Here is a 27,227-nt window from a genome sequence, read left to right on the forward strand (position 1 = left end):
TTCTGCCTAACTTGTCAAGCCCTGTCTAATTCGTGATGGTTCGAGCCTCCTGCCTGGTTAGCCCAGGCTAGGAGACCTCAGGCAAGTGTGAAGTTTGGTGGAGTTGGGAATCATTTCTGTACTAGCCGTAGTGACTGCTGTTTGCTGTAGGGACGAGCATCCATCTACTGCCAGATACTTGGCCATTCTGCTCTGAGTCTGCCCCAGGGAACTAAGTCATATGGGGGTGGGCATGGGGCTTATAGAGGAAAGGCTTCATTTACATTAAAACAACTATTAATTAATTTACTTACTTATTTATATGTGGGCATCTGTGAGGGTTTATATGTACCATATGCAGTTCGGGTACCTATAGAGGGCAGAAAAGGCTATTAGAGCCCCTAAAAATGGACTTACGGACAGCCGTGAGTCTTTTGACAAACCCAGGCCCTCTGCAAGAGCAGTAAGTGCTCTTAACAATTGAGGCATCATTTATCTGCATTTTTAAGTGGCTTAGCCACAGCTAACCTCTGGGGGTGGGAAGTGCTAATTCTGCTCTGTGCCTGGGAGGTGGGGGTGGGGACCATGGTTATGTGATGATTGAGAGTATTCATGCTTACATGGGATTTTTCCCGTTGGCTTCACCAGCCTGTCAGGATGAAGGGAGAGAATTACGTATGAAACGCGTGGAGGAACACCAGGCTCTCTGCAGATGTAAATTATGGATGTAAAACATAGATGCAAAATATTAGTGTAGGGTGGAGGGAGTCGACTGTCAGTGAGGTGCTTGCCGTACACGCGCGAGGACCCGAGTGTGAACCCCAGGACTTATATAAAGTGGGGTGCGGTAGTGTATGCAATTATAGTGCTAGGAGGGGAGGTGCGGACAGGCAGATTCTGGGGGCTCCCTAGACAGCCAATTGAAACTGGTGGAGAGCGCCTGAGAGGGATACCAGTATCAGTCCCCGGCTTCCACACGCCCACACACAAATATGCACACACACATTACATACATTATATTTGCTATCGCTACTGATAATAATAAGTCCTCTTGCTTATCACTTCATGCCAACAATGTGCTGAGGCCATCGCCTCGAGGCCATGGGGCGGGGTGGGAGGAACCTCTCCCAGACAGGCCAAAGACAGAGAGCAGCCCGTGACCTGTGTGACGCATCCTCTCTGCCCGTGGCTCCTGGGTATTGATGTCATTAGAGTGTGTCCTCTCCCTCCACTCAAGTCCCTATCATTTTCTACTTCCCCAGCCACTGGAGCATCAGAATTTTAATAGGCTTGAGCCCCGGAGCCCGACCAGCCAAGCATTGCAATGCGCCTGCGCGCGGGCGGGCTCCGTGTCTCTGGATGGTGGTGGGAGAGTGGAGTTGGCGGGCCATGCTGGTGGGCTGCAGGGAGACTTCCGGGGTATTCTGGGTGGTGGGGCACCTCTTTAATTGGCTTTGTTTCCCTGTCCCTGTCTCAAAGTTAGGTTGGGTACCAGCACTCAGAACTATTCCATCAAGAAAGGTCTTTATCGTTTTTAGAAGTTTCCAAGCATTGACATTTCCAGATGCTTTTCTTTCAGTCTTTTCCCGTTAGCTCCCGGCAGCTGTTTTTTCCTTTCCTTCCCACCGATTTCTTGTAAGCACTCATAGTTCTCCATCCCTCTTCTCTGGTACGATATAGTTTAGAACACACATGTGGCTTCAGGCAGCCCCAAGGTCAACCCCTGGCTCGTGCTCTTGAGGTGCTCCCTAACCACAATCTGTTCTATGATTTCCTCATAGAACACAAAGAAAGTCGTGCCTGGATGATAAACTTATAAACAAGCCTGCTGTGTGGCTAAGTTTCATTTTTGTCTGTCTGTCCCTCCATCTCCCTAGTCTGTCATCCTTACTACCCCTCATCCCCCACAATAGCAGGGCCTGGCTTAGTCTGTTCCCCAGGGTTTTCCCAGGTTGCTGTGACAACATACCCCTCTCCCATCCACACATTGTGTCGAGTATGCCTTCTCTGTTCTATGGAGGTGACAGTGGAGCTGGAGGCTGGGGCTGGATGAAGTGTGGATAGCCACAGGTGGGTGGGGGTGGGTAGGGGGTGGCAGGGCTTTTGTGATAACCAGCTCAGAGCAGGGTAATGGGGGTGAGAAAGTTCAGCACAGCTGGCTCTGTGAGAGCTGGATTCTTCAAACCTTCTAGAGCTTTAGACAGTAGGACCTGCTTGGCCATGGGAGGAGTAATGCCTCCACCCAAGGGATTGCTGAGCCACTCTATTTTATGTCCATGAGTACACCGTAGCTGTCCTCAGACACATCAGAAGAGGGCATCAGATCCCATTACAGATGGCTGTGAGCCACCATGTGGTTGCTGGGATCTGAACTCAGGACCTCTGGAAGAGCAGTCAGTGCTCTTAACCACTGAGCCATCCCTCCAGCCCCCAAGCCACCCTATTTAACTCAGCTTTTTCTCTGCTGTTATTCAAATCCTCCGGGGACTCTGGCTCTTTATCTCCCTCTTGGAAGCAGATACAACTTGAGGCTTCCACTGTAGGAGTCTCCACTGTTGGTGGGGAGTGGTACTCAAGTCACCCTGACACCCAGGACAAGGTCACGGCTGTTATGGCCTGTTGGCTGAGCTGGTGGCCAGCAGCGCATGGGCACCGGAGTCACTTTGCACTGTGATCAGGAGGCAGCTGACGTGCAGGAGTGAAGAACATCTCTAGGTCGTCAGCAAGCAGTCACCGTGAAATGTAATATGAAATAAGCTGTAATTGTGGAACTTGTAACGTGTCATGGGGTGATGCTGCCGTCCAGAGGAGCTTCTAGAAGCCAATGAAGAATCAAGGAGGAGAGTTAACCTGAGAGCTAATGCTGGAATGGGGAGCTTCAGGACAAATGGCTCCCACCACCCACCCACCCCTGGCATTCTCTGAGCTTCTGCACCGATCCAGGTATTCTGGCTTTAAGAGACTTCCTTTCTAGAAAGGAAAGCAAGGGGGCTGGAGATGTAGCTCAGTGGCTAGAGTGTTTGTCTGGCATTTGTAAAGTCCTGGGTTTGATCCCCAGCCCTGCGTCACACAGGTGTGGTGGTGCCTGTTATCCTAGCAGTTGGGAGATAGAGGCAGGAGGACCAGAGATTCAGGGTCATCCTTGGCTACATGTTGAGTTTGAGGCTAGCCTGGACTTAAAGAATGATCCAAGGTCAGAAGAGGGCACTGGATCGCTTGGAACTGGAATGACAGACAGCTGTGAGCTGCCGTGTGGGTTCTGGGACGCACACCTGAGTCTTCCGGGCAGGGCTCCTCAAGTTTAGGGTGCAGGGTCAGCTGATCGCGTCTATGGTTGCACCCCCCCTTTAGTTTACCCTCTGCTCTCCCCATCACAGGAGACCAGAGCAGGCACATGGAAACCCATGCCAGTCTTTCTAGCCTTTGGCTTGAAGAATAAATCCTGCCAGGCCCGATAAAACTGGGATTCAGAGTCTACAAACCCCTGGGAAGTTGGAAGGGCTCCAGCGAGGAACAGCCTCATATGAGTGCCATTTTTTGAAGTGGGCTGCATCCTTGCCTGGCCACAGCCAGGGGTGGAGGAGTGACAGTCCCCCTCCCTATAAGCACAGTGACCAAGCTCTGGTGCATCTGTCCCTGATGAACATCGCTCCTTGGGATGAAGGCTCTCAGGCACAGTGTGATTGATTTCTGGAGGACAGACACAAAGGCTCGCACACTGTGGAACCAGGAGACACTGTGCCTGTCAATCAATTCCAGGCATGGTATTTGGCCTGCATCCTTTTCAAAGGAGGCAGCCCGTCAGTTGGCAAGGTACCCCTCTGTGGCTTCTGAAAACTCAGGCACTGAGAGATGCTTTACCTTGTGAACTAAACAAAGCACAGACTCAACTGAGGAGTGACAGGCATAGTTGCACGGTCTAAGTAACAAGGGCGGGCCAGCGACAAATCCCAGGACCAAGAAAGGTATGGGGAAGAGGTTAGGAAGGAAGGAGTGTTTACAGAGCAGCTACTGCACCCAGCCGTGTGTGTACACCTGGTCTCATCGATCCTTACACTTAGGAGGAAATGAGGGTTTAGGAAGGGTAGGCTTGACTGAGGGGTAGAGACAGGAAAGGGTGGAGCCTGATATAAATCAGCGATGCCTGATCCCATCTCCTCCCAGGGCCCCAGCTCTGCCTGTGTACAGTGCAATCCACTGTGGATCTGTTTCAGTTCAGGACTAGAGGGAGCCGGGTGGCTGTGTGGGACCCGGCCGACATTTATGGAAATCTTGCTCACAGGTGAACAAGAGAGGCTGCACATGAGACCTGGGGACTTCTATGGGTGGGTTTCATTTCTGTTGCTATGACAAAGTGCCCTGACGTCAAAGGCAGTATATGGGGAGGAAAGCTTTATCTGACTTACAAATCCAGGTTACAGTCTATCACTGTGGGATAGCGGAGGGAGCAGGCCATGGACTTGCCTCGGCGAGTTGGATAAAGCAAGCTGCTCAGCAGTGTTTCTCCATGGTCTCCGCTTCACTTCTTGCCCTGAGTTCCTGCCCCGACTGCCCCCAGGGATGGACTGTGATCCGGGTCTTGTAAGATGAAATAAACCCCTTTTGTCTCTAAGGTGGCTTTGGCTGCGGTGTTGGGCGTAGCAATAGAAGGCAAATTAGGACAGGTGCCACACTTTCAGGCGGGTACCCCCTCAGTCGAAGCGATCGTGGTCTCTCCATCCCAGCGGTGCCCACGAGCCAACCTGATCTGGATACCCTCAACTTGATGCTCTTCCCAGGGGTGTCTCAGTTGTAACAAGCTGTCAATCAAAAGGAAGGCTCGCTGGGGTCTGGTTACCAGTGGTCCATCTCAGCACGGAAGGTGGGCCCACAGTTACATGACTTTCATGCTGTGTATTGCTGTGGTTTTCTATCTTTTTCTCGTCTCTTCCCCGGCCTAACTTACTGACCTCATCAGAGGTGGGATGCATATCTGGTGTTTCCGTGATCCTGGAGTCTTGGAACACATCCTCTGTGATGAAGGGACTCTGTGTCTCTTCCAAGAGACACATTACATTCCTAATCCTGGGACCTCATTTGGAAAGAGGGGCTCTAGAGAGGTAATGAATGGAATGTGGTCATTTGTATGAGTCCTAGCTGATTCTTGTTTTCATGAGAAGGGAGATTTGGGGCAGAAGCTGCCTTGAACAAAGAGGGCATCGAGAGAGACCTGGGGAGGCCATCCTAAGGTAGCTGGAGCCTGGGGAGAACGTGTGTACATAGGACCAGTGAACATCGGTGCTAACCACAGAGGCTGGGCAGACAGGAGCTGCTCTGCCCCCAGCCTCAGAAGCCACCAACCCCACACACACCTTGGCTCTGACCTTGGACTCCTTGCTTTCAGAACTTCTGATCTGGGGCCATCCAGCTCATGGTATTTTGTTGCTGAACAACTACAAGGGCTGTGGTGGCCTGTTTCCTCTCTTCTTGGAGGGACTCAGCTCTGTTTGCATGGAAATTTCAAAGCCCCCAGACCCAGCTCGTCCTCCTGTGAAGGTCTACTGCTGCCTCTGGTGACACAGGAATTCCCAAGGGAGGTCCCCTCCCTCTACCCTGGAGGAGCTGCGGCAAAGCTGCCAAGTATGGTGTTCCCAGCCCGGTCGGCTGTATCACCGAGGGACAGGTTAACACTCTATAGATAAGACGTACGCCTCTCCTATGTCTTTATGGCTAGAAAAAGCAGGGCCACTGGCAATGTGCCTGAGCGTCTTGCTGTTATTGTTGTTTGTTTTTGAGGTTGTTTGGACTCTAATTCCAGAAGTTTATGTCCAAGATTACGTGGTCCCATACCTTTGGACCTCAAATGAAGACAGGATTTCACTACAGGAGAAAGTGGTAAAGCACCTACCATGTGAGCCAGGACGTAGAAGAGCGTGGAGAGTAAATTCCCATAATCCCTGGTGAAGGCTCCATCTCCTGAAGGCTCTCCACTGTCCAGCCAGCACCATCCTGGTGACCAAGCCTGTGACACATGGGCAAAGGGTGAGTGGGTAGGATCCACCTCATTCAAACCGAAACAGGAAGTTGTTAGGTCTTCATGGGTGAGTCCTTTGACAAAGGAGAACCAGAGAGCCCTCGTGTCCTTGTAGGGATAGAAGAGTGGGACCCTTTCTCTCCAGCACAGTCTCAGGAGGTGTCCCTATAATAAGGGAAATACACGGGAGTCCCAGGGCCCAGTGATTTTGTTTGTTCTGCTTGGGTTTGATAAAGAATGGGAGGCTCCCTAGAAATTGCATTGGACTGAAGAGACCTAACAAAATGGGTACCAGAACATTCATGCTCATCTTCTTCTTGTCATTTCTGGTTGTTTCCCCCTCCCCCAACAGGATGAGGATCTGATGTCAAGACAGAATAGAGACTTTGTACACGATTTGATTGATTGAGAGAGAGAGAGAGAGAGAGAGAGAGAGAGAGAGAGAGAGTGAGTGTGCGTGTGTATGGGTATTTTGCATGTAGGCTTATGTGTGTGTGTGAGTGTGTGTGTGTGAGTGTGTGCGAGTGTGAGTGTGTGTGTGTGTCTGTGTGTGTGTCTGTGTGTGTGCATCGCTTGCATCCAGTGCCCATGGAGTCTGGAAGTGGGAGTTGGAGTCCTAAGAAGTGGATTAACCGACGGTTGTGAGCTGTCACGTGGCAGCTGGGATTGAACCCTGGTCCTCTGGAAGAGCGGCTAGCCCTCTTAACCACTGAGCCATCTCTCCAGCCCCCCCCACCCGGGTTGGAGACTCTCTACAGCCAGTTGCTTTGTAGAAAGCTGGGGAAGGAGGCTTGCAGATCTAGCTCTCTGACATGTCCTTGGGGGGAAATGGAACTCTAGCTTCTATAATTTGCTTTGTTGGGGAGAAGGAGATGGGAGTCAGACTTCCCCTCAGAGGCCTTCAGTGTCCTCTCTCCCAGTCTCTTAAAGAACCACACTTTAGGTTCTTTCCGGGGCCCTAACATCTTCTCTGCTGTGCATGGATACAGTGGAGACTGTTCCAGGACCAGGAGAAACACGCTTTAGTTGCTTGTCAGTCACTCAGTCCATGGTCCATTGTATGGCAGCCAGCAGAGGCTAAGGCACCCCCTAGCATCAGAAACCCTGGGGAGGCATTCTAGCAGGCTCCACATCGCTGCCCTGAGCCAGTGACTCAGGCTCCCTGAGACTCCCATTCCCCTTCTGGCAAGCTCTCCAAAGAGCTGTGGGGGAGAAGCTGGGCTGTGTTCCTGTACTTTTCCCACTGCAGAATGTGTCGCAAGTGGTATGGAGCAGGGGGGCCCGGGGGACAGTGTGGATTGAGCAGGGGACAGCTTCTGAGAGAAACACATCAGCACAGATAACCCGGGTGCTGAGAGCTTCCTAAAATGCTTTAAAGGGAACTGTGCAGTCCTGGAGGGAGACATAGCTATCTCCTATCTCCATAGCAGGTTAGATAGCCTCCGAACCCTTCCTTCCTGAGCTGCACGCCTTTGCTGTCCCTTATGGGGACACCATAACCTTCCTGGTTGGAACAGCGGCATTTCAGACAGATGTTGGTGCACTCACCAGGGGTCCCAGAAACAGCTGGTATAATGTGTTCAGCTCACAGACACTTCTGGGATGGACAACTGTTCCCTCGGGGTCACACTGTGGGAATCTGGATGGATAGTGTCCCTGTAAGCCTCCTATCCCCCGTGGGCATGGTGACACGGGAGACTTTTGGCTTCATGTTTCCTGATAGCCCCGTGGAGACTATGTTCCTCTGTGGTGCCCTCCAAGATGAGAAGGGTCTTATGTGTCTGTCATAGGCTAGACCCTATGTACCTATCCGTAGAGATCCCAATTGCCCACCCTCTGCCCCTCAAGCCCTGATCCCTATCTACTTGGAGCCAGACTCTCCAAAGTGTCCCACCGATTCCTTCCCCGAGGTATTCCAGATGCCAGCAGAGGTGGAATGCATGGTGTTATTGACTGGCCACTCCTTTTTTTTTTTTTTTTCTGCCTGCCTAGATGTAGGCTCTTGTGGGAATAGCTTAATCGGGGCCTCCTGCAGCCTCTTAGCCTGTGGGGCCCTGGCTGATTTTCTTCACTCACCAGTTCTCTTTCTCTTTGCTGGTTGTGCTTTTCAAGCTCTGTCTTCCTTTGTGTGTTGGTTGGCATGTGAGAGGAAGGGATACGGGATAAAAGGCAGCTTCGGGGTTAGGGGCTCCGGGCTCTCCTTGGGACTCCCATATTTGGGGGGCAGGGTATGGAGGGAAAGCAAAGGCCCCTTCAGCAGCGCAGAGCCGGGGAATCAATCTCTCGGGGGTCATGCCTAAGGGCCCCTGCTTCGTTTTTTTTTGAATAAGTAAAGACATACCGTCGCTTTGTGGAACTGGCTCCAAACCATTTTCCCTTTGGTCTGCTGGCTATTTCTGGGTTGTTCCGTGTGGTTTTTCAAGAGCTTGTCACACGCTCAGGAGCAGAGACCCATCAGAGAAAGCCTTTGCTCTCCGAAGCTAGGGTGAGCCCTGCACACAGGCCCCAATTAAAATCAAACTGTGTGTGTGTGGCTACATGACATTCCTGAGGCTTAATTAGGCGGAAAAGAGAGAGGTTGGGCCTGCCTCTCCATTTCCAAGCCTGCTCTTAAAGCCCACCCACCTCTGCCCAGGCCTCTCTAATTTGGGCCTTGATAAGAAAGGGAGGTGGTGGTGGTGCCGGTGCCGGTGCCGTGGCGAATGAGTGGAGACAGAAAGCTCTTTAGAATCAGGGTAGGAGGAACCTGTGAAGGAAGATCTTGAGGATGTAGGGTGCCCACCTCAGCAGGACAGTGTGGGAGGCTCTGCCTGCCCCTCCTGCCAGCCATGTCCAATGAGAAGCTTTGAGAGGCTCCACCGGAAAGTTGGTCAGGGTTCAAGATCTGGCCTTGAGTCCCACGATTTTGTGTGGGACCCTGAATGCATCCCTCAGATCTCTACATCTTAGCTCTGTCAGAAGAAGCCCTGGGACACCAATCTCTTCCCAGTGGGGCTGTTGAGCAGAGCTGAAAGTGCTCAGGGCTCGGCTGAGCCATCAGCTGTGATGACTAAAGCCAGCATGATGGAGCCCAGCCACAACCATCCGCCTCTCCCAGGCTCCAGCTTCAACAAATCACCACTATGCTTTGTGTGTGAAATATCTTCTCTAAATTTCATGTTTCTCCCCAACTCGTGAGTCCAATCACTGAGTGGTTAGATCGTGAAGTCTCTGACTGGTCAACAGGTCAGCGGTCAGCCACCGACAAGATTCATAACCTGATGCCATTGTTAGGAGGCAATGAGAACTGTTGGGGGTGAGGGAGGCCTCGTGGAGGCAAATAGGTCACTGGGGGCTCCTCTACCCACCATGAGATCCTGCTTCACGACACACGGAAGCAACAGAGTGTGGAAGTGACTGTGGATGGAGAATTGAGAAACTCTGAGCCAACATAGCCTTTCCGCCTTTAAACTGCTCCTCGTAGTGACTCATGAGAGTGTAAAAAACACATGAAGACGTAATCAGTTATGGACTTCTAGACTATCTTCCTTAAACATTCCCCTCCAGCCTGCCAACTTTCCTCTGTCTCTCCTCTCTGCTCTCGCTGCTTCTTTATTGGCCTGGGATGCTGCTGTGTGTAAGGTCCAGGGTGTTGTCTGTATTCTGGTCAGTGTCCTGGAAAGGTCTAGAAGTATGCAGGGAGTTATAGGGAGGTAGAGGATGCCAAGTGTGTGCCAAAGAGGGGACAAGGTGGGACAGCAGAGGCAGGGGACAATGTGGCTGTGTTGGGAGAAGAGGGGCGACCGTGGCCAGCTTTGGAGCTTCTGGGCTATGGCCAGAATGGCAAGTGAGAGAGAGAGGCAGGTGGGGAGGAAGATGGCCAACCCCAGATGGACTGCAAGGTTCAAAATGGAAAGAGGAGACCAAGGTATGCCCGCATCTGTGAGTTGCTACGTGAGTTCCAATCGTCCCCTTTGCCAGTTGGATGATGACATTGACCTCAGCGGATGATCATCTTGGCAGCTACAAGGGTTTTGGGGATTGATTGGCATCAGTAGGTCCCATGAGGAGCCAAACAAAGTGATCATCCCCCCCACCCCCACCCCGAGACAGCAACTGCAAAACCCAGAGATGGAATCCGGGCTTCTTAACCTGCTTCACGGTCTTGACTTAAGCCGGTTCAGCCTAATGCCTGAGCAATTCTTACGATGGGGCTCCTGCCCCGTGTCTCCCAGGCTGCAGAGGTGAAGAGGGCCGCTCTGAATCCTAACTTTGTCACTAAGCAGCTGGGTGGCTCTCTCACAGTTGCTCACATGCTCTCTTGTCTTGACTTCCTCGTTTGTGAAGGGCCTGTTGAGTGTGTGAGATAACACATAAAGGTGCTGTCAAGACATGGGGCTGGGAGATGGCTCAGTCAGTAAAGTTCTTGCCGTGGAAGTATGTGGACCTGAGTTCAGTCCTTAGCATGAGCACTATGGTGGCTTGAGTGAAAAAAGCCCCCAAAGGCTCATTGGAAGTGTCACTGTTAGAAGGTGTGGCCTTGTTGGAGGATTGTGTCCCTGGGCTCTGTGTCACTCTTCCTCCCTGCTGTCTGCAGATCCAGATGTAGAATGCTTAGCTCTTCTCCAGCACCATGTCTGCCTGCAGGCCACCATGCTTCCTGCCAGGGTGATAACAAATTAAAGCTCTGGACTGTAAGCCAAGCTTCAAGTAAACGTTTTCTTTTATAAGATTGCTGTGGCCATAGTGTCTCTTCCTTGCAATAGAAAGTGTAACTAAAATAGGTGAGTGTACACACACACACACACACAAACTTCAACATTCTAGAGTTTCCTAGATGACGCCCTTTGCCCTTCCATTGTTCTCAGTGACGTCTGTAGGCCTCTTTTGAACCCTCTGTCAATTACTTTCCTCACTGATTGACGAAATGTATCACAGACAACTTGAGAGGAGGTCTGCTCTCGCCTGTGATTTTAGTTCATCCTGGGAGGAGCGGCTCGTTCTGAGATGCTGGGAGTGTCAGGTGCGACCTGTCACATCATGGCTGGTCAAGAAGCAGAGACCTAGTGGAGATGGGACTAACTTTCAGAGGCCTGCCCCTACTGGCCTATATCCATCAGCTCATCTCTACGTTCCAAAGGTTCTGTGACCTTCGAACCCAGCACCACCACCTGGGAATAGGCATTCTAGCACCGGAGGGCCCATGGGTGGGGACATTGCAGAGTCCACTCAAGTCGGAGCGGCTTCTCTGCTGGGGCGCCCATGAGCGAGGCAGAAGTGTTCTCTCGACCTTCAGGCACCCTGCTGGTCGCTACTCTGTCATCTTTCTGCAGTGGTAACCAGGGTTTGATGCTGTGTGTACCAGACACCAGGAAGGCTTGTCCTAAGGCCCTGCTGGTGAGCCCATACTACCCTCAAGTTTTTACCCACAGGTCATCAGACTGAAACCTTTGCCAGCCAGTCATGGAACGGCAGTTCTTGGTACCTTAGAGATGCTTAACTTTACCGTGTGTGTACTCCCATCCTACACACACCTCCAACCTCCTTGACCTATTTACTACCTCCCCTGTGGGAGGTGTCTGTCCTTCCTATGACACCATGGGCTGCCCAGAGTAATTTATTTATTTAGCCTGTGTTTGTGTGGCGTACCCATGAGTAGCGACCAGGGGTCCATGTCAAGTGTCTTTCTCTACTTTTCCACCTTAATTTTGCTCTCACTGAACCTGGAGCTTACTCACTGGCTGGCCAGCAAACTTCTGATCCTGTCACCCGGGGTGCAAGCATGAGACAGCATGCTCGGCCTTTTATATGGATGCTGAGGATTTGAACTCATGTCTGCATGCTTGCACGACAGCCATTTTATCCACTGAGCTATCTCCCCAGTCCTACAGTGGGGTAGATGTGTTCAAATATGTTTGCTGACGTGGGTTGTACATCAACACTGACAGACAGGCCATTTTTGTATATGTTCAGCACCTCTCAACCCCGCTCACTCTTTCCTTTTGAGGCAGGATCTTATTGTGTCGCTCTGACCAGCTGTGAGCTTACGGACATCCACCCTCTTCTAACCCTGAATGCTAGGATTGACAGTGTGAGCCACCTTGCCTGGCACTACCTGTTCATTTTTCTTAGCCCAGGCTCAGCAATTCTTTGCCATGAAGCTCCCCCAGACAGCATCCTCCCAGGGCATTGCACCCGGAACTGCTTAGTGTTTCCCTATGTGTTGACCCTTGCACATGCCTTTTAACCCTTTGAGTGCTCTCTTCCTCTGAGGCCTTCCATTGTCCTGGCTCCAGTCTGTTTTAGGAAAGGTGCTTTCTGCCCCCTTCGGAAACCCAGCTTCCCTCCATGGGGCTGGTCCTGCTGGGCCCAGAGTCAGAACAGCCTTCATGACAGCTTCAAAGACAGCTTTCCCACACATAGTCACCTCTGAGCACACAACGAGCCAAGTCTTCTATGGCTACTGAATCAGTGTGGGTCATCAGAAGCCCCATCATCCCCGCAGACCAGTGAGTCCTCCCTCTGCTAACCCCATAGACCCCATCGTCCTCCCTCTGTTAACCATGGCTTTAGCCACTTTGGAATGTGCTAACGGCTTTTTAGTTAGCAAATGGACTATCAGGCACAGGGATGTTAATAGAAGTATCATTTAGTAGATTTCTGATTGTGTAATTAGTGTAAGAACTTGAATGGACTCAGTAGAACATGGCAAAAAGCAGCGCCTGGATATTAACCGGATGTGTTTGCTTTGTCAGGGCGTACCTCACTTCTGTCCCCCTGGTCAGCTGAGGCTGGAGACCAGGGCTGTCTCCTCCTCCACACGATAGGGTTTGGGTTATGGTACATCTATAGGAAGAGAGCCTAAAAAGAGTCCCCAGAAATAAGCCAGGCACACGAGTACTGGGGGCGGAAAGGTTTAACCGAGGAGGGGACAGATGTGACTGGGGAGTGGGGGTGGGGAGTAATCAAAATGAAGGAGGTGCGATAAAGCCATATGGGAACCTACTATCTTGGAACTGAATTAAAAATGTGATTTATTAAGACTTTTAAAACATGTCTGAAGTGAGATACACTTGAGTGTGTGTCTGAAAGAGCTGGTCTAAGAATCCATGTATTCTTGGCTTTCCTAGTCCCAGAAGGTGCTGTCCAGGATATTGGAAAAGAAAGGGCATCAGTGGTGGGACCCAGCTACAACCCTTGTGAACTATATGACCAGCAAGGTGTGTCCATGTGTAGTAGTGGTACAACCCTTGTGAACTATATGACCAGCAAGGTGTGTCCATGTGTAGTAGTGGCATTGGGACTCTGGGGACAACCAACTGCTCTCTGGTTGGATTTGATGCCTGCTATAAACCTGGCCATTAAGCCACGGTGGAGGAAACCATAGGCCCCAGGGGGAACTGAGCACTGTTGTTTCTCTAAATTACATACTGTCGAATTACCTTCTAAATATGTGTGTTTATACCCGTAGACAAATACTACCCTCAGACTTCCTTAGAGAAGCCTCTTTGCAGGGAACAGTGTGGTGTACAGAGACTCTTGGCGGCATAAGGTGCTGAGAATAGGTGGCAGATGAGTGCTCATCTCTAAATAAGACGGTCATACCGTCTCCTGCAAAGCCCAGGGACACTGCAAAGGCGGGACGGAAAGAACCAGAGCATAGGAAGCAGGTTGTTAAATGCCACCACCTGGGCTAGACAGCCATTTCGAGCAGGAGCTCACAGCAGCTGGGGTTGCCTGTGCTGGGTCTGTACAGAATGGGTTAGTCAACTGTCATGGATGGATGGGGGGTGGGCTCGGGAGATCCAACCTCTCCCTGCTGAACTGTTGGCTGTTGAAAGGTTCTGGGAGGTGGGTGTCTTAGTTACTTTTCTGCAGCGGTCATTAAACTTTACCACCAATGTAACTTAGAGAAGGACACGTTTACTGGGGCTTAGGGATCCAGAGGGTTAGGGATCCCTGGCTGGGAAGCACGGCAGTGAGAGGCAGGCATGGCAGCAGGAGCAGGGAGCTGAAAGATCATGTTTCTTTTTAAACCACAAGAACAAAGCTGATAGATGATAGATAGATAGATACATAAATAGATACATAGATAGATAAGTAGATACATAGAGAAGTAGGTACATAAGTAGATAGATAAAAAGATAGATAGATACACAGATAGATACATAGATAGATAAGTAGATACATAGATAAGTAGGTACATAAGTAGATAGATAGATAGATAGATAGATAGTAGATAGATAGATAAGTAGATAGAACTGGAAGTGGGGCCAGGCTATCAACTCCCAAGTCCTGTTCCCTATGATACGCTTCCTCCTAAAGGCAACTCTCCTAACCCCCCTCAAATGGCACCACTAACTGAAAACCAAATGTTCCAAAAGTGAGCCTATGGAAGATATTTCTTGTTCATACCACCACAAGGAGTCACTGTCTTCAGTTGTGATGACCGAAGAGACTCCAGTGACTAGTTCCCATCCAGCGGTCACATAGATGGCCCTGGCTAAACTAAATGCATCACAAAAGAAAACTGAAAGTCATGAATGTGGATAAGGAACTGGTAGGAATGGAGCGGGGAGGGCTAATGGGAACAGGAAGGCGAGAGCGTATGGGAAGTAGGCAGGATATGTTATGCACCTGTACAAAACTGTCAAATAACATCAACAAAGCTTGGTGCGATGATGTACGCCTAAGGGAGGCAGGGGGATGCCTGAGGCGCTGGCCAGAGAGCCTATCGTAAAATAAATAAGATAAGAGGGTGTCCTGAGGAACATCTGAGGTTGACCCCCATCTCCCCAGCACACACATGTGCATGCACAGACACCACCACACCCATGCCTGCACAGACAGACAAATCTGTATATGGCATAGGGGACAGATGCTGAACTTCAGCATCATCGACCGCATAGATTGTGGTGTTTTATAATGGAATTTTACTGTTTGAATAGCTGCAAACGCCAGCAGCCGTATTTCTGCAGTAATTACCATATCTTTGGGAACTTTCTGCACCATCAGTGAGAAAACAGAATTCGAAATTACCAAACAAAATCATGTTGAAAACCCAGCTTCTTCGGAGCCAATTTACTCTTTCCTGGAGCCTGCCTGCTGATAAGGGGCAGCGCATATGTCTGCCGTAACAACAATGTACTTGGCCTCGTCAAATTCCTGGTCTTCTGCAAGAAATAAAAACCTCTCAATTCCATATCTCTAAGCCCATTTTATCACATCTCAGAATCCACTTTGTTGAAAATACAGTAAAGCCTTGAGAAGAGCACCCAGAATACTAAACGCATTACAGAGTCTCCAAGTTGCTCTGATGGTCACACGGAAGGGTTCCGTGCCCACTTGGGCACACCATGGTCACGGTGAGTTCATTTGGCAGGAAGGTTACTCAGCAAGGCCTCTGCAAACGTTCCCCAGAGTCAGGTTTTTTTTTTTTTTTTCAGCCTGAGAATGGTTCTTAGAAACCCACTCACCCCTGAGTTTCTGTGACATTTTCTGTACGATCGATGCCTGTACTTGTTACTCGGTCCTTTTCTGAGTGTGTAAAGGCCAACCTTGTTGTTACCAACAGCGTGGCCACTGTGGACGTGCTCAGACTCCTGACCTTCCTGTTGGCGTATCCTCCATTCAGGCTTCCACTGTCGTATTGCCACCATCCAGGTACAATATCCTTCCTGTTTCACTCAGAAAGTTCTGTCTCCCTCCTCCCCCTGCTGGATGCTTTCCTGCTTCTTCCAGATTCCATGAGGACTACAGTCCCTCTGGGTGATATTCCTGAACCCCCTCATGCTCCCTGTGCCCTGTACCAAGCCCAGCCCCACCACCCTGTGCCCCTAGATCCAAAGGCACCATGTAATGAACCCAGCTACCAACTCACCCTTTCAAATGGCCACAGCGCTGAAGCTCTGACAGGGGCTCATCTATCTTCTTCACACTGTGTCCTGATGTCTGGCAAGCTGCCTACACCTTACAGTGCTTTATAAATATTTAAAGAACAAGCACATGAGTAGTTTGACAGTAAGCAAACTGTAAAATATGTTTATAACTGCTTTATAATACGATCCCCAGTTCAGACTAAAACACTCTGAGAGTAACATCTCATGAAGTATTTTTAATATGAGGTAATTGCAGAGTCAATCAGAATAGATCCTCTCTTGATTTAAGCCAAGTTTTCCCTACTGGTTTAATAGAGTTGGCTAAATAGAAACTCACGTAAGTGCTTATTAATTATACTAATTAGCAAATGGTTGTATTAAAATATATGAGCTATGTAGAACCTAGTTATAATTAGAAGTGACAATGCAGTAAGTGCATCTAGTAAGCACGTGATAAATGAGGGTGTTTCACAAAGAGGTGGTTTGTGTTGTAATACCTCACAGTTACTTGTGGGGTCCCCTGTTCAACATCCTGATGCAGCATCTTTGGGGGATATGAATGGGGAAGGAAGGGTGTGTTTTGATTTTATACTTTTTTCTTTTTTTTAAGATTTATTTCCTTTTTATTTTATGAGTGATTGTCTGTAATGGATGATGTGTGTGCATTATGTGTATGCATCGCTTGCAGAGTCCAGAAGGGGGCGCCATATCCTCTGACAGTGGAGGAACTGATGGCTGTAAGGTGCCATGTGAGTGCTGGTAACTAAACCCAGGTTTTCTATAAGAGCAGCAAGTACTTCTATCCACTGAACCATCTCCTAGCACTATTGTTTCTTAATAATGTATAACTGAGAAGTGTTTGAGCCACAACAAAAAGGGGAGTAATATCCAGAACTCTGTGGATGGAGCTCCCAGATAAAGACATCCAGGCCTTCTGGTGTCTTCTTAGCATTTTATTTTAATGTACAAACAACTCTACGTGCCCAACATATTCTGAGAGCATTTGTCCTGGAATTTCATATTTCATCAGCTCCATGGTTAACTTTCATCAACAAAAATTTCCCAATTCCTCAGTATCTGCAGTGTCCTTTCACATTTGAGAAGAGGATTTGGCTAATCTTATCAACTTCATCCAAACTTTAGAACTCAAACTGAGGGCAAATGGTGTGTCTGGTTTAAGTTCTGCATATGCCCAGGATCTGGTGCAGAGATATGAGAACAGGTTCTCAAACACAGCTAATTGCCAGGTAAGCCCTCCCATACACACCTGTCTTGTCTATGTGTTTGAGATTGGGTCTCACTATAGAGCATAGGCTAGCCTGGAACTCAGCTAATGTAGACCAGGTTGGCCTTTAGAACTTGAGACCCTTCCACCTCTGCCTTCTCAGTGCTGGACTACTATGTTATCACACCTAGTTGGAAACCGCTTCTCTGTGACTTTAATTTTCTCAAACCTTATTTTTAATGAGGGTTCTTAAACGCTTTAACCTCCCTTCTAGCCCACCACCCACCAGAGGTAGTAGAAAAGAAAGGATATGTGGGAAGTGGACCTGTGTAACAAATGGTTCTTTGGAGCAAATCCTATCTGCATCGTCAGGAAACCAGCAATTCAGTTCACAGGTCAGCAGTGACAGCTCGATCCACTTGCAAATGTTTCACAGATGCACCAGCAGTCCAGTCTGGTAGAGTCGGGATAGCAAACACAAATCAGCATTGGTGGCACAGCCTAGCAGAGACAGCCTAAGCATTATACAGCTAGTTCTATAAGCAAGCCAAGCTCAGCCTCTGCCACTGTCCATTGAGCCCTTTTTATACTGACCTCCAAACATCACATGTCCCCCATGGGTCTTGCTTGCCTCACCACCTGTCTTGACTCAGCACGTGCATCTGTCTCAGCTGTCATCACTCTGCCAATCAGCCAGAGTCCTTGGAAGTGGCAAGAAACTGCAACACACCACCAGAAGTTTGTTGGTGCATTTCTCTCTACGAAGTCCTGATGAATGCAGCTCAACCACACAATGTAAGGTGGACCCATACATGGATTGTTAGCCAAGAATCCTTCATCACCTGTCCTTTCACACGCAGAACATCCTTCCACCTGTGTCTGCTTCAGCTAAATGTTCCTTATCTAGTCTGCATTAGCCTCTCACCTGTGTCCACTCAAGCGAAACATCCTTTCATGTGTTTGCCCCAGCAAAACACCATCCAATTAACTTTCCAAAGAGCCTTCAACTTTCCACTTCCCTTCTCCCTAATAGAAGCTGTGGGGTCTAGAACCTTCCTAGTTTTATTGAGTGGCTATTAAAGTAGGTAGTTTAGCATGGGACAGAGTTAGGGTGGGAAATGACCATCCCTAATGAAGAAGTTAAGTCTGGGATTAGCCTGGATTTTTCTGGATTCTTCGGTTGTGATCTTGATTTACTTAGCCAGTGTGATGGTGTTTTCTGAACCAGCAATTATACTCCATGGTATACACATAAAAGAACCTGTCATGACTGGTTTTGTCAACCTGACCCAATCTAGAGTCTCAATGAGGAACTGCCTAGATCAGCATGGCTTGAAGGCATGTCTTTAGGGGGAACTGTCTTCATCATTTTAATTCATGTGGGGAGACCCATCCTAAAAATCTCCTGTGTTTGGATCCTGGGTGTTTAAGTGTAGAGAGAGGGCTGAGCACAAGCAGCCAGGCGTGCCTGCATTCTCTTTCTGTTCTTGTCTGAGGTGATGAGCTGCTTCAAGTTTATTCCTTGACTTCTCTGTGTGGATGGACTTGTGTGAGCCAAATAAGCCTTTTATCTCTTCAAGTTAAAGCATTTTATCACAGCAGCAGAGCAGAAGCCAGGACAGGACCTGAACCACATGGTCTCAAAGTGTTTGCAGCGGCAAGATTCCTAACAGCAAGAAAGTGTAAGCGACACAAACTAGATGACTAATGGGCAAACAACATGTGCTATCTACAAATGATGTATGTTACTTTAGCATGTAAATAAATGAAATGCTGGCTTGTGCTGCAACACTGATGAATGCTGAAATAGGATGCTTTATGAAATAAGACATGGACCCTCATGTTTATGAATCTTCCCTGAGCTGGGGATGTATGCAGTTGGCTGAATGGATGCCTATATGATTTCATTAATATAAAATATCGTGGAGGCAGACAATACATTTTGGTTGCCAAGAATTTGGAAGAGAGGGTGTTGTGTGATATTATTCCTGGGGAGACTTGAATAAACATCTACTCACCTCAGACAAGTGACTAGCAACAGACCAAAATAAGGATGCTACTAAAGTCTAACTTGATGAACCAATGAGTTTTATTGAATTACTTATAGGAATATGGGTGAGGGGTTATTTACATGGGCAGAAATGAAGTGAAGGCTCACCCCAGCACAAAGCTAGGAACCTGGAGCTCACTGCACAGCCTGCAGGCATCTTGGATGGTTATAATGTCCTTTCAAGACATCTCTGCTGAGATGATGATCTCTGTTTGTCTGAGAGTACTGCTCAGCAGTCTTAACTGCTTATATATGCCTAGTGAATCTGATCAGTTTCAGGGACTTCCTGAGTGTAGTGAACTTTCCCCAGGATGAAATGTTTCACCTCTCTTTAGAACATCCTGAGCATTAAGGAGCTTCCCTACAGGATGAAGATTTATCTAGGAGGAAACTATTACACAATAGAAAGGTTTGGGGTTTTAACATGAAATGTTTCCCACAGGTGCATGTGTTTGATTACTTGGTCCCCAGATAGTAGCTCTGTTTCCAAAGGTTGTAGAACCATTAGGAAGTAGAGCCTTGCTGAGAGAAATGGGGGTGGGGTGGGAGCTGGCCCCATTTTCCTTTTGCACTCTTCTGACTACTGATACAATGTGAATAGTGATTCTGCCTCCCGCAACCCCTCCCCCTCCCTTTGAACTATAAGCCAGAATAAGCCCTCCTTTCTTTAAACTGCTTCTTGTAGCAACAATGTGGAAAGTGAAGGGCAGAGGAAGAGGCACAGCATCTGCCCAGGTACTGGGGTCCCCAGTCTTTTGTTGTGAGAAAAATGTTCTAGAAGTAGATGATAGCTGTTTAGCCTTGTTAAGTCATGGCCCTTAAAGGACAAAATTTTTGGTACAGGAATTATATCTCCATCTTTTTAAAACTTCATAGGATGCAGACTTGCTAGCCCTATGTTACTAGTTACTATGTCCTAGTTAACTTGTTATTGTCACTCTGACCACAAGATCTCTACATTTCTTAGTAAGAACATCTGTTTACTGTTCTTACTGAAGATACACTTGAAAATACCTTCAAGAGGTCTAGTGAGAGGGTTCAGTGGGTAAAGAGACTTGCAGCCAAGCCTGCCAACTTCAGTTCAATCCCTGGGACCCACGTGGTGGAAGGAGAGAATTGAGTCTTTCTTTTTTTTTTAAGATTTATCGTATGCATGTGAATGCACTGTCACTGTCTTCAGACACACCAGAAGAGAGTATTCAATCCCATTACAGATGGTTGTGAGCCACCATATGGTTGCTGGGATTTGAACTCAGGACCCCTGGACAAGTAGTCAGTGCTCTTAGCCACTGAGACATCTCTCCAGCCTGAGAACTGAGTATAAGTTGTCATTTTATAAGTTGTCCCCTGACCCTCACAAGTGCCATGCACACCCACACCCACACATGTGTGCAAATAAGTAAAAATGTGGGGAAGCTAAAAAGACATTACCTTCAGAAAGCATTAACCTATGGAAAACCCGTGAAGTAGATTTACATGTGCCCTTTCACGGCTCCCCTTTAAAAGCTTCATTCACTTGTGTCTGTGAGTGAGGGCACACACAGGCCACCAGGGGCATGTAGAGCTCAGAGGTCAGTTTCCAGGAGCTGGTTCTCTCTCCACCCTGGTAGAGGAGCCCTGCTGGAACCCAGCACTGCTGTGCTGAGACCAGGTAGAAAGGGGGGAGGCAGCAGAATCTCTCAGGCCAGCAGGGCCTGGGCACAGTTGACCCTGCCGTAAGCAGTGTGGTGGAGCACTGCCTGGAGCACTGACCTGGCCTCTTGATTCCATCCCAATACCACAACAAACAAACAAACAAACCAACACGTCTGTAGCATGTACTTGGGTGGGAAGCGCTGGTCTGTAACATTCAAACTAAGTCATGCTTGTCTAAGAGCAAAGATGACATTTTTGTTTGAAAAGTTGTTTTAATGAATTATAAAAATATACAGTAAGTTGAAAAGATCAAATTTATTTATGAAATGCAAGAAAAAAGAAAAGCACCGGAACTTTCTGGAAATCGAAATAAAAAAACCCGAAAAACAACCCCCCCCCCCCCGCGCACTCCTCATCCTACCTGCCTCAGCCTCACTCCTGACCCTGTGGCAGCCGAGGAGACTTCAGGCCCTTGATTTGTGGGGCGTCAACTTGAAAGGTGGCAGCTCTACATCAGCACTGGGGAGGGGTGGGAGGGGGAGCCAGGGTTTCTCCTGGTTCCCCTGCGCACCCAGAAGCCCTCCAACAGCTATCTGCACTTTAGAGTCTCCCCAAGACTTGCACTAAGGCTTACTTCACTAGGGATAAAGTTCAGAAATGTAAGCCGGGCGTGGTGGCGCACGCCTTTAATCCCAGCACTTGGGAGGCAGAGGCAGGTGAATTTCTGAGTTCGAGGCCAGCCTGGTCTACAAAGTGAGNAGGCCAGCCTGGTCTACAAAGTGAGTTCCAGGACAGCCAGGGCTATACAGAGAAACCCTGTCTCGAAAAACCAAAAAAAAAAAAAAAAAAAAGTTCAGAAATGTAAAGAATGGCAGAAATACCCTTCGGTTTCAAAGGAACCCATATCTAAACCTAAAATGATCAAAAGTGACTTCTTTCTCTTAGAAAAAAATCTAACCCCACATGGCTTTGTCAGTTTGAAAGGCGGTGCTAATAAACGTGACAATGAAAAATGAAGTCGTTGCCTTCTTGTCTCCACAGCAACGGCAAGGAACCCTCTAGGTCAGTGGACAGCAGAACCCTGGAGCTCCAGCAAAATGGCTAGGTGGCTAGACCGGGCCTGGGCTCCCCCTGGGAGGCTGGGGGTCCTGCAGGGTCTCGCTGACTGCTAGGCTGCAGCCACTCAGGTTGCCTAGGTGGCTCTTGATGACACCGAGTTCCTGGATCACCAGGCTCAGGTCGTCATGAAGCCGAACCACAGCGTTCTTCACCTCGCCTAGCAGAGTGCGGATGGCCCGGGATTCGGAGTCCCTGGACAAGCCTGTGCTTTCCCGAAAGCTAGCCTGGGACGGCCTGGAAAAGTGCGCTCTAGTTAGGGTGGAAAATGCTCCCCGGCGGCTGCTGGGGCTGCAACTTGACTTCTTCATGGCTGAATCGGAGTTATCTGGAGGACTGGGGTACTCCTCATCGTCTGAAGATGCTGTGCTCATGGGAGCAAAAGGGTGGCGAACCTTGGCTGCCTTGTTTTGGTCTGTGAAGGGGTCAGAAGGTGACTGTGGCTGGGGCAGAGTCCAGAAGGAAGAGCTGCCCATAACCGGGATAAAGCACCGGCCTAACTTCTCTGGATGGGCCGAGTCAGGAGGCGATATAGACAGAGTAGAAAAGGAAGATGCGACCTCTGAGGCGGCGGAGACTAAAATATAATGGAGAGAGAGAGAGATATGTAACATTTACAAGAGTGATAACTACAACAACTGTGCTGTGTAAATACCTACCTGAGAGGGCTCAACCCAGCTCAGATTTTAAGAGTTAAAAATTCATAAACCTGAAAACCCAAAGCAGGAAACCAAGACAGATTTAGAGATGTCTTATATGCCAATAATGCCACGGAAATGAACCTAAAATAGGATGATCAATATTCATCTTGACTTCAAACCCTGCCCAGCATATTTTTACACTAGTGTAGACCTTGTCCGCGAGAGGAAGGTGTTAAATCTTCCCCACCGCCTGCCAGAGTTTGCTGTAGGCATCTGACGCAGAAAGGCAGAGAATGCCCTAACGGGGGCCTTTCATCTTTTTCTCCATACAGATATTATTATAACAAAATAAACTCTAGCGACTCCAGTGAGCTTCACGAATCTTTTCCTCTCTGTGGTCAGATACAATAAAGACTGAGTCCAGCCCGGCTCTGGCGCAGACCTGGGTAGCTCACCGTTACCGCTCTTCTCACCCAAGATCTGTGAGCGGCATGAATAACCTCTCTCGGCCTGTTTCATAAAAATTAAAGGCTTGAGAAGAACTTAATCTTCTTTCAGGCAAAAACCTTGTCAAATGTCTTCTCCGATCTACCTTACCCTGGTTTTCCAAACTCTGCTGAGTGTGTTCCTTAAGACAGCAGCTGCTGGGGCTGCAGAGATGGTTCAGTGGTTAGAGCGCTTGTTGCTCTTGCCAACACCCAGGTTTGGTTCCTGTTACCCACATGGCGGCTCACAGCCATCAGTGACTTTGGTTCCAGGGCATCTGACCCCATCTTCTGACATCCATGGATACCAGGCACATATGTACATACATGTAGGCCAAATACCTACACAAATAAAATATATCCTTCTTTTAAAAAAGCAGGTGTTTTGTAAAAACAGGGCTTTGCGGCCATGTGAGACTGCCCACTGCACGCTATACCTCCCGTTAGGTTAACTATGTCCATTAGCACATTTAAAATAATGAGAAATCTAGGGTTTTTTCTTTTGCTGGGTCTCATGTACAGAAGGTTGGCCTCAAACTCACTAAGGAGCAGAGGATGACCTTGAACCCCCGATCCTCTTGCCTCTGTTTCTCAAGTGTTGGGGTTACAGGCATGTCACAACACTAGGTTTATGTGGTGCCTGAGAATCAAACCCAGGGCTTCGTGCATGCTAGCCAACCACTCTACTCACTGAGCTACATCCCCAGCCCTCAAGCATCTTACCCAAGTGTTTCCCAAACATGTTTGGACACAGGACCTTTCTTTCCGTCCTCTTGGAATACGTACTCGGATTTATTTTTGGATACATGGTACAAATTGTTGGAATCTAGCCCTCAGGTGTCTGTGATTCACTCTGAACTTGCTACTTTAAAGATTTACTCCGCCAGGCGCACAGCAGGGAAGCTGAAGCCTGCCACTCAGCACTGGGGGGAGGGGGGACGACTTTGCTTTGTTGGTAGATTTCACTACATATTCATGTCTCTTCTGAACTAAACTAGAACTCATAAAAAAAAAAAACCCGGCCAGGGCAGGTGGCCACTCTCTATTTTTTGCTTCTAAGCTCTTCAAGGCCCATCTCCAGTTCTCAGGGAAAGTTCCAATCACAAAACTTGTTTTTGGATGCCAAGAGTATTCTTGGCTGGTGAGGCCACAGGGATGACCGGGAAGCAGGGACTGCGCATGCTCAAGGCCAGCCGTGCTCCTGGGAGAATCTGGGTCAGGCTAATCCAAGCTACTCTGTCCCGGGCTGGGAAGGGTGGTGCCATGCTAGTGGGCATCTGGGTGATGAAGACCTCACTGCGGCCCTGGACTCCTGTGTTCATGTGCTTTGTGCTGGATTGCAGCTGTCATCTACCACATCCTTCACTTCCTGGGCTGGCTCTCTGCTCTCCAGCTTCCGTGTCCTCTTCTCTCTTGTTTTGCTTTCATTTGGGGATAGTGCAGTCACCAGCAGGCCCAAGGCAAGGCAGCCCAAGAGGCAAAACACTGGAATATTCATGTCTAAAAGTGCTCTGTTCTACCTTCAGGCTTAGTGACAGTTTGCAGAAAGAATTTTAGACAGAAAATCTTTTCTTGTGGACTTAAAAACTTAAAATCTCTCTCTCTCTCTCTCTCTCTGTCTCTCTCTATGTGTGTATGTGTGTGTGTGTCTGTCTCTCTCTGTGTGTGTGTATGTGAGTGTGTGTGTCTGTGTCTCTGTGTGGGTGTATGTGAGTGTATGTGTGTCTGTGTCTCTCTCTGTGTGTATGTGAGTGTGTGTGTGTGTATGTGAGTGTGTGTGTGTGTGTGTGTGTCTGTGTCTCTGTGTGTGTGTATGTGAGTGAGTGTGTGTCTGTGTCTCTCTCTCTGTGTATGTGAGTGTGTGTGTGTCTGTGTCTCTGTGTGTGTGTATGTGAGTGTATGTGTGTCTGTCTCTGTGTGTATGTGAGTGTGTGTGTGTCTGTGTCTCTGTGTGTGTGTGTGTGTCTGTGTCTCTCTCTGTGTGTGTATGTGAGTGTGTAAGTCGGAGGGCAATCGAGGGCATTGGTTCTCACCTTCCCACCTTGTCTGAGGCAGGGTCTTTTGTTCACAGTCCTGTGCAGCAGACCAGCTGGCCTGTGAGATTCTGGGGCTTCTTTTCCCATCTCTACGTCGAAGCACAGGAATTACAGAGCTCACTGCCATGTGTGGTTTATGTGAGTTCGGTGAATCCAAACTCAGGTCTCCACAGGAGCATGGCAATTGGTGGACCACTAACTCTTGAAGGCCATCTTCCGCCGTCTTCTTGTTTGATCGTCCACCTTCTTCCTATTTCCAGTGAATGATAAGCTGTAGACATTCTGCTCTTTTTGAACAAGATTTATTTTCATTTTCTGTGTATGGGTGTTTGTTTGTATGTATGCATGTATGTGAGGTTAGAAGAAAGCACTGACCCTCTGGGACTGGAGTTACAGACGGTTGTGAGCCACTATGTGGGTGCTGGGAATTGAACCCAGGTCCTCTGGAAGAGCAGTCGGTACTCTTGACTTCTAGACCGCCTCTCCAGACCTGCTGTTTGATTTCTTATTCATGGCACAGAGCCTGCTGCATCTCTGAGGTATTAGTAAATTTCCTCTTCGTCCTCAGCAAGCTGGAATCCTCAATGCTGCGCACTGAAGTAGGGCAGTTTTCATCGACTGAGGTCAAGCGAAAGTGAGTTTTAATCAGGCAACTCATTTCCTTCAGATTCAAATGTTTTCTCAAGGCTTCCATCAGTGACTGCGCTCTCTCTCTCTCTCTCTCTCTCTCTCTCTCTCTCTCTCTCTCTCTCTCTCTCTCTTCCCCTCTGGTTTGCACGTCAGAGCAGCTGGACTATCTTCGATTTCTGCTGTGCCCAGCATGTGTGCAATCGTGGGGAGGTCAGAGGACACTCTTGGCTGGGGGTCCCCTCCTTCCACTGTGATGCAGGGCTTCTTGTTGACCACTGTGCTCAGGCTAGCTGGTCTGTGAGCTTGCCAGGTTATTCTTCTCCATCTCCCAACTCAACACAGACACAGGGGGAGGGATCACAGATGTGAGCTGTCACATCCCTGTTCTGGGGTCTGAATTCTGAGCCTCAAGCTTCAGCAGCACTTTATCTACTGAACCATCTTTCCAGACCGCTTTTTTTTTTTCTGTAACTTTTTATTGGTTCTCTGTGAATTTCGCATCATACACCTCAACCCCACTCATCTCTCCCTCCCCTTATACCTGCCCTCCACTCTTTCAACCTCCCCCCCATCAGGAAAAAAAAATCTCTTTGTGGCAGCTGTAGTGTCACAGTGTGTCTCACAGTACACCCTATGTCTATCCTTCCTTGTTTGCAAATGTGCATTACAGTTCTGCTACTCTATCAATACTGAAACCTCATTGGGACTCCTCTTGGACATCCTGCTGTTGCCCTGTGTCATGGAGATCCTGTAATTTTGGATCTGTAGGACTGGCTCTTTCATGAACTCCAGCAGTTCATCGATGGGGTAGATGTTGGGGTGGGTCAACTCAAAGCCCTGGTTCTGGGCCTAAGAGGTATCTGAGTTGGTCAGCCTGCCAGAACTACTGCTCTAATGTACTCAGGGCTGGCTCACCAGTAACCCTACCCCACCCCCATAACCAGGGCCAGCTTCGTACCCTGTTGCCCAGGCGAGGTGCAGGGCCCACTCTCCCGAGTGCTGCAGCTGATGAGGGGCAGGGACAGCTCTCCCACTATGCCCAGGTGAGGGGTGAGGCCAGCTCTGTACATTTCTCAGCTATCAACAAGTTACTGGGGATGGGGCTGTGGGTGTAGGGGAAGAAGGGGGAGGGAGAGAGCACGTGTCTGGCCAGAGTTCCTGTGCTCTGGGCAGGCAGATACTGGAGGACTGCGGGATGCTTTCCACTCTGCCCAGGTGGGCATCTGGCTGTGTGAAGCCACTGACCCCACATATCGGGGGTGGACAAGGGGCAGCTCCCAATACCAGGGGCCCCAGGGCAACACTCTAGGCCCTGGAGATACGGGAGAGAGGGCAGAGGGAGAGAGGTTCCCACGAAGGTGAGAGTCCTTAGTCCGGTTCATGGCTGTAGTGTAGGAAGGCCTTCTGACGGGAGATTAGGCACAGCTCCTTAGAATAAAGTCTATCCCATTGTCCAAGGACGGTAGGCCTTGATGAGTAGAGACAGTCTATGGTTTTAGAGCTTTATTGTAGAAAGGCAGGGGGAAAGAGAGAAAGTAAGAGAGAGAGAGAGAGAGAGAG

The 27,227-nt window shown here is 48.9% G+C and overlaps 2 protein-coding genes across 2 annotated transcripts in view; both read right to left on the reverse strand.

The window, feature by feature from the left end:
* Positions 1-2,350: 2,350 nt before the first annotated feature.
* On the reverse strand, positions 2,351-8,508 carry LOC115065684. The gene is made up of 3 exons (XM_029547861.1): positions 8,334-8,508; positions 5,867-6,157; positions 2,351-2,793 (listed from the first exon to the last, which is right to left on the reverse strand). The coding sequence occupies exons 1-3, from the start codon at positions 8,361-8,363 to the stop codon at positions 2,710-2,712; spliced, it is 405 nt and encodes a 134-aa protein (XP_029403721.1). The 5' UTR covers positions 8,364-8,508; the 3' UTR covers positions 2,351-2,709.
* Positions 8,509-21,733: 13,225 nt separating this feature from the next.
* The window catches only part of Enthd1 (ENTH domain containing 1), a 105,377-nt gene continuing 99,883 nt past the window's right edge, over positions 21,734-27,227 (reverse strand). The window contains exon 6 of the mRNA XM_021216941.1: positions 21,734-22,452. Coding sequence (XP_021072600.1) covers positions 21,869-22,452 — 584 coding nt within the window. The 3' untranslated portion in view covers positions 21,734-21,868. The remainder of the gene's footprint in view (positions 22,453-27,227) is intronic.

Source organism: Mus pahari, chromosome 17, assembly GCF_900095145.1.
Source record: "Mus pahari chromosome 17, PAHARI_EIJ_v1.1, whole genome shotgun sequence".
Taxonomy (NCBI): Eukaryota; Metazoa; Chordata; class Mammalia; order Rodentia; family Muridae; genus Mus; species Mus pahari.

Bases quoted from the DNA above. Each gene is read 5' to 3' on its own strand.
- LOC115065684 (XM_029547861.1), bottom strand. From the start codon at position 8,363: ATGGTTTGGAGCCAGTTCCACAAAGCGACG. The intron at 6,158-8,333 runs GTATGTCTTTAC...CCCTTATTATAG, and splicing joins GCCAGTTCCACAAAGCGACG to GGACACCTCCTGAGACTGTG. The intron at 2,794-5,866 runs GTAGGTGCTTTA...ATTGGCTTCTAG, and splicing joins TCTACGTCCTGGCTCACATG to AAGCTCCTCTGGACGGCAGC.